At 40.2% G+C, this 11717-nt stretch overlaps 2 protein-coding genes across 5 annotated transcripts in view; one reads left to right on the plus strand and one right to left on the minus strand.

The window, feature by feature from the left end:
• The window catches only part of acox1 (acyl-CoA oxidase 1, palmitoyl), a 26198-nt gene extending 20552 nt beyond the window's left edge, over nucleotides 1–5646 (minus strand). For 2 of the 3 annotated variants that reach the window (XM_053637236.1, XM_053637237.1), the window contains exons 1-2: nucleotides 5434–5646; nucleotides 3962–4121 (exon numbers count right to left, since the gene is read on the minus strand). In XM_053637236.1, coding sequence (XP_053493211.1) covers nucleotides 3962–4121; nucleotides 5434–5542 — 269 coding nt within the window. In that variant the 5' untranslated portion in view covers nucleotides 5543–5646. The remainder of the gene's footprint in view (nucleotides 1–3961; nucleotides 4122–5433) is intronic. The other variant, XM_053637238.1, reaches the window with a different exon arrangement.
• On the plus strand, nucleotides 5636–11623 carry ten1 (TEN1 subunit of CST complex). 2 transcript variants are annotated; one of them, XM_053637240.1, is made up of 4 exons: nucleotides 5642–6250; nucleotides 10246–10403; nucleotides 10499–10628; nucleotides 10953–11623. In XM_053637240.1, coding segments are annotated over exons 1-4 (381 nt in total). In that variant the 5' UTR covers nucleotides 5642–6158; the 3' UTR covers nucleotides 10954–11623. The 2 variants fall into 2 exon arrangements, with proteins under 2 accessions (XP_053493214.1, XP_053493215.1); XM_053637239.1 differs by lacking the exon at nucleotides 10953–11623 and having other exon boundaries at nucleotides 5636–6250; nucleotides 10499–10892.
• The last annotated feature ends 94 nt before the right edge of the window (nucleotides 11624–11717 follow it).

Genomic DNA, 11717 nt, shown 5'->3' on the forward strand with positions numbered 1-11717 from the left:
CAGCACACCTCCAGAGGTCTTGTGGAGTCCATGCCTTGACATGTCAGAGCCGTTTTGTCAACACAAGGGGGATTCATACAATAGCAAAGTGGTTTTAAATGTTACGGCTGATCGGTGTGTATATGTAAAGATAGGATAGACAGACAGACATTGTTTTTCTGAAAACTACTACAAACTTTGCTGGAAAGAAATATTTCTTTTTTTTTTTGCATTTATCTCAATTTATCTTAAAACACACGCACAAGTTCGAACACTTTAAACATCTGTTTTGCCCAAAGTGAAAATTGAATTTTAAAAGACTTCATTCCAATTCACTTTAAAGTCACTGTGTCTACCTCTACATAGAAAACCCAATCTACTCATGGAGAAACAGCATTACTGCCGCACTGTAAAGAATTATAAGTCAGACATAAGTTATCAGTTTGATTATCAGCATCAACACAAGTCTGTCTCATCAGCTGAGGTACAATTCTCCCATGCCATTTAACAGTCTTTTCACTCGACTGATCTCTGTTCACACTAGCTGCGTTTACATGGACAACAATAATCCACTCTTAATCCGATTAAGACCATACTCTAATTAAGAAACTACCATGTCAACAGCAATTTTTACTTACCTTAATCTAATTAAGGTCATAATCGAAGTAAGCAATAATCTAATTAAGACAGGTGGAGTACTCCTGTTTTAGTCGCATTATGGACGTGTAGTAGTGACATGTAAACACCTTAATCACATTATGAACGTCGTGTGGGAGTTTTCACCGCATTTTGCGACAGGACACGATCACACACGGCAGTTTTACGTTTTACGTCGAACAAGAGAGTTCGGCTGCGTCCCAAATCGCATACTTTCCTACTATAGGCCTGTAGTGGGGAAAAATACATGTATCTCGGCTACTATATAAACGGTAACTACACGATTTGGGACACACCCACCGCTTCAAGCAGTCATCTATTAGCACGTACAGCATGACAAATAATTAACTGCACTTAAAGCGTTCGTAAAAAAAATAAATAAAAACACCCAAAACTGTATACGGTACCATAACGAAGACGAACTGTATGTCGATACGTGAAATTCTGGAGGGACGTCGGACGGCGTGGCGCGGTGACGTAATGACGCGGGCTATTAATCTAATTATGTTCTATAACGTGTAAAACGGGAACATGACAGGAGTATTCTAAAAGCGACTCACGTAAACACCTTAAATCACATTATTATCTTACTCAGAGTAAGGATAATAATTAGATTACTGCTGTCCATGTAAACGTAGTCCCTGATTAATTCAGAAAGTGCTGCTGGCTAAATTTCACTTAGCTTCTGCTAAGTGACTTAAGAGGAAAGTGTTTTCCGAATGAATAAACGCAGCACGAGATGCTCCCAGCTGCAAAGGAATACAATTCCTTCTCTGCCTTGTCTCACGTCTTTACGAGTCACTAAAGAGACGTGCCTTTTTCAGCTTCGTAATTGTTTAAATTCAAAAGTGGGCATTTCATTGCTGAGGCCTTACTCAAGTTGACAGAAAGAGCACCATGTTTGTCTAACCTGCACTCTTGTTTCAGTTTGGGCAAAGACAAGCTAAAGACCAGGGGTTTAACAGACTACATCTAGCATTACGGGTTTTTAATGACGGAACACACCGGGATTACAATCGGACAACCTTTAGCATAGGTTTACTCGCGATACAACCTTTGTTCTGATCATCCTAGTGAACCACTCATAGATGTTTGGGATGTAGCCAAAAACCTAGTAGGGCAATGTTAAAAGCCACCTGATCCTGGCAAGCTTTAAGAAAAATAATAATAAACGATGTGTTCGTGATCCTATTAAACAGTGCTGCTGCAGTGTTATTACAGGGTTGCTTTTGGAGATCGGTGGTATTTCTGACTGATCATTTTATAGCGCTATACTGTACGAGTGCAATTCTCAGAATGTAGGTCATAACATACTGTACGTGAACAAGCTCGACAGCACACAGTTCTAAAATGAACGTCTGTACGAGATCAGCGTTTGCTCTGAACGGAAATAAGATGCGTGTCGGAATGGCACCTAACGTTGATCTTGTGATTAGCGATTACGCGAGCTTTACTATCGAGACCCACCGACTTTACGTACATACGAGGAGGACGCTCCGCGAAACACGTCTGACAATTATTATTCAGATTTTGTCATGCGTATCGTGATATAATTGCACTATTATGATGAAAAGTGATGCATTAAAAAGGGTACACTCTTAGATAAAAAGGTCTGCATCTAGCACCCTAACCCTAAAAGGGTTCAACCCTTTTATTTAAAGGAAATGTATGGACCACCAAACTGTTGCCGTTGTCACGGTTAACCTTTAACTGCTCACTCTGTATAAAGATATCAAGCCGAATGACTAAAAGGAAATGTGAACCTAGTGGCACGAAAATGACTGACGGTAAACATAGGATAGACAGGATAGTGCGAAGATTTTACAAAGTACGAAGTACAGTTTCCCCAAGACGAAGCAGTAAATCTCAAAAAAGTGCAAACAATGTACATTGCCCTCCAGAATTATTGGTACCCTTCTGTAAAAATGAGCAAAACACCAAACTTTTATCCTTCACTCGAACAAAAAATATTCTCCTAAGAACACTCAAAAGAAATAATGGGGGTTCCCCCCCACTGTTAAAAAGTAACTAAAAGGAAAGCCTGTAAGGAATATTTCAAATGCATGCAACAAAATAATCATCCTGAAAGATATCCCAGGATGTCCTGAGGTAAAAAGAGTTGGACACACGTAAAATCGATTATGGGGAAAACCAAGGAGCTTTCAACACAAAGTGAGAGATAGCTGTTGATCTGTGCAAATCAGGCAATGGATCTAAAACTACCTAAGCAAATAAACACTCTTAAAAGTCACAATAAAACTTTCTAAACACTGGCACAGTTGGAAATTTACTAGGAGCGTCGTCAATCATTTGGAAGGCAAGAAAATGGTTTGTTTTTCTAAATAATGTGCCCCTATAGGCTTGAGCTCAAAATATCACCGACTGCATTTCTTATTCTCTTCATATTTTGGTAAAGGTGTCCGAAGGGTGTCAATAATCGTGGAACACTATGTACGGTATATGCATCATCGTCTACTTCACCTAAACCTAGTCTCCTGTGCTGGTACTATTAATAACAATAATGCAGCGTTCCGATCTGATCGTTTTAAAAGAGAGTCTTCCTTCACAATTTTCCAGATTTGGTTCTCTGTCTCAAGCGGTTTCTCTCGATCAGTTTCAAGCACTGGCAAGCCATCTTGAATGACAGGTTCCTGATTTCCTGGAGTCTGCGAGGCTTTGTTCCCTCTTCCTAGATTGACTACCGAGGGCGGAACTAGGGCAAACTTTCCCCCTTAAGCTACAGGTATATTTATTTCAGTGCTAAGGTAACACACTCATGATTCCCAGTGCTGACCTGAGGAAAACTGCCAGGTTTCTGCCACCTAAATCCAATCGAAATAGTTTTTCCTTGCCACCATGGCTCACACAGGAATGAAGCACTGATGGCTGTAAAGCTCATTTAAGATCATCAGCAATGAAAGCAGCACTAAAATACAACTTCTACTGTTATCATATTATCCATGAATCCACACTGAGGGTCCTATTCTTTTTGTTAATGCGTTACAGTGGCGAAGACAGATCAACTGCTAAGTGGATTATTATAGTTACAGCTTAAAAGCAAGTCTAGATCTAAATTTAATTGTAGTTAACGTCACGTTTTAACATGACGGGTTTTGTCTGTGGAAGGCTCTTTTGGTTCTATTATATAATTGGGCGTATTTGCAACACTTGAAAAGCATTCATCTACACTGGGGAGGAAAAAAAAAACTAAACAATACAAAAAACTAAAACCAGTTATGCATGTGTACAAATAAGAGAGTCTGTAGAACTGGGGGGAAGAAAGAAAAAGAAAAGGTCATGCAGACTCTGTCATTTACATCAGTACCTCTTATAGAAATATATCTCCTCAGGATCAGAGATGCCATAGTCCCTGAGCTTCGAATACATCTGGATGCTCTTCTTTAAGGCCACTTCGTAGCGCTCGCCGCGGGACAGAAAGTTCAGGTCTTCATGCTGGAAGTCAGGGTCGTTAAGGACCAGAGATTCTGTGGCACAATGGCAGAGCAGCAAATAAACAACAGCACAGAGTCAGATATATGGAACGAGGCAGAGAGCATTATGCGAAATACGGGTCTGTTTACGTGGCTTGACAGGTTCCCGATGTCCTGGAGTCCTAGGTAAAAGGATACGGAAAGAAACTAAAAAAAGGTGCTTAAACGGAAGGGTTTTATATTCTCGCAGGTACAAGCGACAGGTCAGATATAAAGCTTGCACCGAAATAAAAACCAACCCCGATTTAATACGAATGTACAGCACTCATCCTTAGTAACTGCCTGGTCCAGGTCATGGTGCTTTAAATTATGCTACTCATTTGTTTTTAAAATTGGTTAAGAAGTATTGTGGACCGGTACAAACAAAAATAATAAGCTAAGCTAGATTTTTATTTATTTATTTTAAAGCACACATCTCAACTTAACGCCAATTATGAGGATAAGTGATGTAGACGAGGTTGACGAATCACTAAAAAATAAATAAATAAATAAAACCCAGTTCACACACTGGCATTTCTACATCTGAGAGTTTATTTCCAGTGTTTTGGGTGGCAGTGTTGGAGTATCCAGACTATAACTACCTTAGAACAAGTGGTTCTTACTACATCCTATACTATACCTGTACTATGTGTAACATTAACTTTAAAGTTTAAAGAATTGTCATGGAATAGGTATTTGGATGCCACCCCTCCCCCCTCCCCATCACCCCTATACACTAAACCAAACCTAAACACATTGTAAACACAAAGTACAACCTCGTATAAATAAATGTAGGGATGAAGCAAGTCAGAAACATCTCAAGCTCAAAAAAAATTCAAAAGGGTCAACATACAAAATAGATTACAAAATATCTTCTTAATATAGTCATTTGTGCAGATGAATTAGCTCACACACCTCACACCATCTTTCGAAAGAAAACAACACCACCACCAGCACCAACAACAACACCAACAACAACAACAACACCACCAACAACAACACCACCACCAACAACAACACCACCACCACCACCAACAACACCACCACCACCACCAACAACAACAACAACAACAACAACAACAACACCACCACCAACAACAACACCACCACCACCACCAACAACAACAACCTCGGTAAAACCCATGTGTTTTCCCCCATAACTGTAAACGAACCATCGAACACAAACCAGGACCGAATCCAAAATGGCTCCGTGTTGCACAATATAGTGTAAACAGTGTAAATAATACATGTAACTGCCTGTATGCTTATATTTAGAAGTAAAACAGGAAGTCGTTTTAATATTCAGCCCACGTCCTGTAAAGCCGACCTATTTCTCTCCTCCTCCGGGTCTTCTCTGCACCGCCGTCCAGTATGTTTGTGATTATTTCCGGCTCGATTGTAGCGTTTTCTCTTTCTCGGTGAAGGTCAGGATTCATTGCTGAAATTCTGTTGCTTTTCTCCTGATATAAACAAGGAAAGAAATGTGCTGGACGGTTAAACGTTATTTTCTGAATGGCGTACTGTATGACGTTTCAACTCTAGCCTAGTCGAGATGAGCGTGTCTTGTTAAGGGCGAAGAGCGTCACGTGATTTTTTCCCGTCTGACATTTTTCAGCCAATAAGAGTCCAGGGGAGGAAGGGGCGGAAGTTTGAGGAGTGTTGGATTGGGTGTTGTTTCTTGTGTAGCACGAGTGGCGCAGAGCCCTCGATTCAGATCTACTGACAATATCCAATATTAATCTTTAAACGTCTTACTTTTTAAGAGAACTTCACAAACTATCTGCTCGGCTAGTATTTAGTGCTAACTTCCGGGAACTATTGAGAGGCTCCACGATCCGCCATTGCTGTGTAAAACCAATGGAGTGAACGGAGTTGACTCAATTCTCTCTCTCTCTCTTTAGGGCTGTGGAATAGCTTCAGTTCAAACATGCCATATTTTAGTGGATAAACTTAACGTTTTATTACGCAAGACTACATTAAGACCAAACAAAGCTGTACTTTTATAAACTGGAGAAACGTTAGCTACATTTACAAAGCACTCTTCATGTAGTAATGGTTCTTCCTGCGGCTGCAGTCTTTCACTTCCTGTGGGAAATGAACTCTGACCTGGTAAAAGATGGAGCCTCTATACGGACGTTTGGCAGGTACATTATCTGTATTGAATAACGTAGTGGAAAAATCTCTCCAACCTAAGTCAAAAACCAATCTCCAGAGACCAGGGGTTATGGATGTCAAAAGAACCCAAACTTTATTTAAAACAAATAAAGTGAGAACTCTGTGCTCAGTCTGAAATCATATCAGTATGCATGGGCTTTTATACCTTTCTAAAACAGTGACTATGTTTACATGGACAGCAGTAATCTAGTTATTGACCTTACTCTGAGTAAGATAATAATGTGATTAAGGTGTTTACATGAGTCGCTTTTAGAATACCCCTTTCATGTACCCGTTTTACATGTTATAGAACATAATTAGATTAACGGCACACGTCATTACGTCACCGCGCCACGCCGTCCCTCCAGAAATTCACGTATCAACATACAGTTCATCTTCGTTATGGTACCGTATACAGTTTTGGGTGTTTTTATTTAATTTTTTTTACGAACGCTTCAAGTGTTAATTATTTGTCATGCTGTACGTGCAAATAGACAACTGCTTGAAGCCGTGGGCTGCGTCCCAAACCGCGTACTTACCGTCTATATAGTAGCCGAGATACATGTATTTTTCCCCACTACAGGACTATAGTAGGCAAGTATGCGGTTTGGGACGCAGCCGAACTCTCTTGTTCGATGTAAAACAGTTGAGAACTGCCATGTGTGATCGTGTCCTGTCGCAAATTGCGGTGAAAACTCTCACACCACGTTAATAATGTGATTAAGGTGTTTACATGTCTGTAATACACGTCCATAATGGGACTAAAACAGGAGTACTCCACCTGTCTTAATTCGGTTAGTGTTTACTTCGAGTATGACCTTAATCAGATTAAGGTCATTAAAAATAGCTGTTTACATGCTAGTTTCTTAATCAGAGTAGGGTCTTAATCGGGTTAATAGTGGATTATTGTTGTCCGTGTAAACGCACTGAATGAGACCATTTCTCGACGGGCTTTTACCTTTCTCTTAAAACAAACCTAATTTCATTTGCTACAATTAAATATCCATGTCTCTATGTTTGCTTATATTTGTGGCGCAAGCACAGTTAGTAGTTTGTTTGGTTTTTTTACAAAAAGTTTCCCATGTTCGGTTCTTTGGCTTTCATTCCAGATGATGCTCAAAAGTATGGTGCGTTCCAGGCCTCAGATTTGCTTTAATTTGCCTCTAAATGCTAATTTATTGCTGTGGGGAGATGTTGCTTATGCAGAGAAAACAACAATACAGGATTCTTCTAACCAGCTGTCTAAATGCTGATTTACTGCTGTAAAGAGAGAGAGAGAAACACAAGACTCTTCTAACTCAGTACACACGTAGAATATAATCTGATTACGATGTATTCTACGGTTTTAGATTATGCTTCTAAGTATTGATTATACATATGGATTATGCTTGTTAACACATATTGGTTATTAGATTATACTTTCTTATATATTCTATAATAACAGATTGATTAGGGTGGGCCAATCAGAGACGCAAAACAGATCATGTGACGAATACTTGAAAACATCACAATACGGTGGATTACGATATCTAGCTTTGCTAACGGAGTGCCAACATGGTAGTTATTTAGAAAAGGTTCAGTTGAAGCTATGGCCGTATCTTTTCTTGTTCTGTTTTAGAAGACGTATGCATTTTTCAATTCAATTAAGTTTTTCAATTCCATTTTCAATTCACCCTGTGTTTATATGTTTCTGTAAAGCTGCTTTGAGACAATGTCCATTGTAAAAGTGCTATACAAATAAAATTGAATTGAATTGTATGCATTTTAAAGTTTACCGTCTCTCTACCGCCAATACAGATCAACGGTTTTGATGACATCGTTCTGCACTTTAGCGTCTCATCAGATTTTCTGTCCAATCAAATGCTGTCTAGAATCTGAAGTGTCCCGATCCAACATTATAAATATCACCCTGCCAAAATTGCCATTCCTGCACGAGACAAATCATATCAGCAAGTGTAGGTTGTAAATGTGTCTTTGTCTGTTCGAACAGGTGCGTTTTATTCAGTTTCACAACTGTAAGTTGGTTAACAATGAAACAGCTTGAATTTAATCAGTTTATTTCTCCGGCTTGCGTCCATGGTACGAACTGTCAAGTACGGCTTAGCCCAGGCTGTGAGGTAAGCTAAACTCTCTATTGGTTATTTAAAAAAGGGGGAGGAGCCACTCGATATGTCCTGCCTTGACTTCCTGTTTCAGTGGAAATGACCAACACATCAAATAACTTTAAATAGATTACAGATCTTTGTAACATCAAACAATCAAACATGCCATCTCAAATTGTATGTTTATGGACATATGCCCTAGCAGCTATAACAACCTCCGCTCTTCTCAGAAAGCTATCAGGAATTTCACATTCAGTCAAAAGGGCATTTGTGAGGTCACACAGATTTTGAACAAGAAGTCCTGGCTAGCAATCGATTTCCAATTCATTCCAAAGGTTTTCAGTGGGGTTGAGGTCAGGGCTTTGCACAGGCTACTGGAGTTCCTCCACACCAAATACATCAAACCATGTGTTTATGGACCTCACCTTGTGCACAAAGGCACAGTCATGCTGGAACTCCAAAGGGCCTTTGCCAAACTGTTGCTACAAAGTTTGAAACATACAGTTGTCTAAAATGGCTTTGTATGCTGTAGCATTAACATCACCCTTCCCAGGAACTAATGGGCCCAAACCCTGAAAATCAGCCCTAGAATATTATCCCTTCTCCACCAAACTTTACTCTTGGTACTATCCATTCCAGTAGATACCATTGTCATGGCATCTGCCAAACCCAGATTCGTCCATCAGACTACCAGATAGTGAAAGGTGATTCGAGCACGTATCCACTGCTCCAGTGTCCAGTGGTGGTGTGATGTACACCACTCCAACTTATGCTTGGCATTGCACATAGAGATCTTAGGCTTGTGTGCACTTGCTTGGCTATGGAAACCCATTTCATGAAGCATTTAGCACAGTTCTTGTGTTGATATTGCATCCAGAGGCAGTTTGGAACTCAAGTGACTGATGCAACAGAGGAATGGTGATTTTCAAACGCTACATGCTTCAGCACTCGGTGGCCCAACTCTGTGAGTTTGCATGGCTGAACTGTTGTTGTTCTTGGATGCTTCCATTTCACAATAATAGCACTATACTAGGGCTGACGTTTTACAAACTGACCTGTGACAGAGTTGGCATCCTATGACCGTGCCGCGTTTAATGTCACGGAGTTCTGTAGTATGACATGTTGTACCACTAATGTGTATCTTTAGAAATTGCATGATTATTGGCTTGATTTTGTGCACCTGTTAGCAATGAGTGTGGCTGAGACAAATGAACTCAGTAGTTAGGAGTGGTGTCCGCATACGTTCGACCATATAGTGTATCTTTATCCGAATACACGTTTCCATAATAAACAAAAAAGTCCGTAAATATTTGTAGTGATAAAACCGCAAAGGTTTTGACAAAGTTTTTTCCAAAATGGGTAGTACTAAAATAAATGAACAGGCTCTGGGAATTTTGTCTAAAAAGTACAAAAAAAGGGGATCCGTTTTCCTCCTACCGTCTGAAAACATGCAGGTAGGCGGAATTGGCTGCACTGGGATCCCACCTTGCACCCAGTGTAGGCTCCGGATCCACAGTGATCCTGACCAGGGTGTCCTCCACGTGGTCTAACAAGCCTGATTCAACTAATCAGCTAATTCACAGCCCTTCCTGACTTGAAGTGAGTATATGAGAGCAGGGAAAATACTCAAATGTGCAGGACAGAGGGTGATCCGGGACCAGAGATTTAAATGGACTTTCTTGGTATGATTTCCACCAGCTCCAATCAATCTGGGGAACTTTAATGATATTTTTTAAAATGAAATATCCAGTTGATCAGTGCTCGAAGAATGCCGATAACACCTCCATGTAAACGATGATTATAACAAGATTTCGATATTGCTCGCCCACCGTTTCCATCTCGACAGTGTTCTTATGTGTGTGTTTGAATGTTTTACCCCTTAGACTTACCGATTATCTGCCGGAGGAATCCAAAGCCATTCTCACATCCCATCATGCATCAGTGCAGTACCAGGTGTCAATACAGACTACGTTTGTTGAGCCTTTTGATCCGATAATTGGGGCTCAATATATTGTACTTGGAGAGCTTGAAAAGTCACAGGGTATGTCTGTATTTTCATTGTGCATTTTTTTTTTTTGTTCACGGTTAATACACGATAATCAAACGACTCAACGGTCCTGCTTATTCTGCTTTCAGGGGACGGTGAAGCCGTCGTGCGTGCACGGGTCTTTAATTGTGTGGACGGCGTCGACGTTGCACTGCTACAGAAGGCCGTAAATGAACAGAGGAAGTTTTTCAGGGAACGAAATGACGAGGCTGATGCATGGTAACATCAATTTTCCAAACAACCATATCACATGGAAATATACAGTGGGAAAGATCAGTCTTGTGTCTTGGGTCAAATGATATAAAAGCAGAGTCGGGGAATGTAAATCCATGATTGTTAAAATGCCATTATAAAATGAAAGAAAATATCCATTATTAGCACTTCCATTAGACACCAAGACTGTTTAAAGCACTATACGAGAAATTTTCCTAAAATACTCATGCATAAGAAATAGTTAATGATCTACAGTTTTAGTACTATTTAAAAAAAAAAAAAAAAAAAGGCAGTTAATCATTAACTATATTGCCATGATATTTTCAACAGATTTGGGCCAAGACTCGTCATGTGACATCATCACAATGCGCATTCAGCCAAAGCCCTCTCCGATTCACGTGCGTCTAACATGAGTACAGCTAAAAGGTCTCATTTACCAACAACAGTCATTGCGAAAGACCGTGTAAAACACTTTAGTGGAATTGCAATTTGAGGTTTGGAATCTCACCTACGCCCTGTGTGCACGGAGCTGGCACGTTCTCCCCGCGCTTCGTGGGTTTCCTCCCGGTATTCCGGTTTCCTCCCCCAGGTCAGAGACGTGCACCGTAGACCGATTGGCATTTCCAAATTGTCCGTAATGTGTGAATGAGTGTGCGCTTGTGCCACGCGATGAGTTGGCACCCCGTCCAGGACCCCGAGTACCCTGAGATCGGCTCCGGTATTCCCCAAAACCCTGTGTAGGATAAGTGGTATGGAAAATACCACAATGGATGATGACCTTGATGACAAAGCTATTATACAGGTTTACATTGGAAGTAGTAGACTTAAAAGTAATAACTTTGTGCAATGCTAGATTTAACTTCAAGATAAAATGTCACCGGGTCATTGGTATAAATTAATATGGGTGGTTTGAAGTACATCAGATTTGAATGTGTGCCAGGGATGAAAAAAATGAATCCATGTATGTACAGATCATGTAAAAGTCATATTTTCTGGTTTTGTGCCGTGTTCGTGTGTAAAATGAATAAACTGTATATTATTTTCAAACCAAACTCACTAAAGTATTATGTACTGGTTGTTTTATGTGCTCCTGTA

The sequence above is a fragment of the Ictalurus furcatus genome, chromosome 12 (genome assembly GCF_023375685.1).
Source record: "Ictalurus furcatus strain D&B chromosome 12, Billie_1.0, whole genome shotgun sequence".
Classification (NCBI taxonomy): Eukaryota; Metazoa; Chordata; class Actinopteri; order Siluriformes; family Ictaluridae; genus Ictalurus; species Ictalurus furcatus.

Bases quoted from the DNA above. Each gene is read 5' to 3' on its own strand.
- ten1 (XM_053637239.1), top strand. From the start codon at position 6,159: ATGGTTCTTCCTGCGGCTGCAGTCTTTCACTTCCTGTGGGAAATGAAC. The intron at 6,251-10,245 runs GTACATTATCTG...TTTACCCCTTAG, and splicing joins TCTATACGGACGTTTGGCAG to ACTTACCGATTATCTGCCGG. The intron at 10,404-10,498 runs GTATGTCTGTAT...TTCTGCTTTCAG, and splicing joins AGAGCTTGAAAAGTCACAGG to GGGACGGTGAAGCCGTCGTG.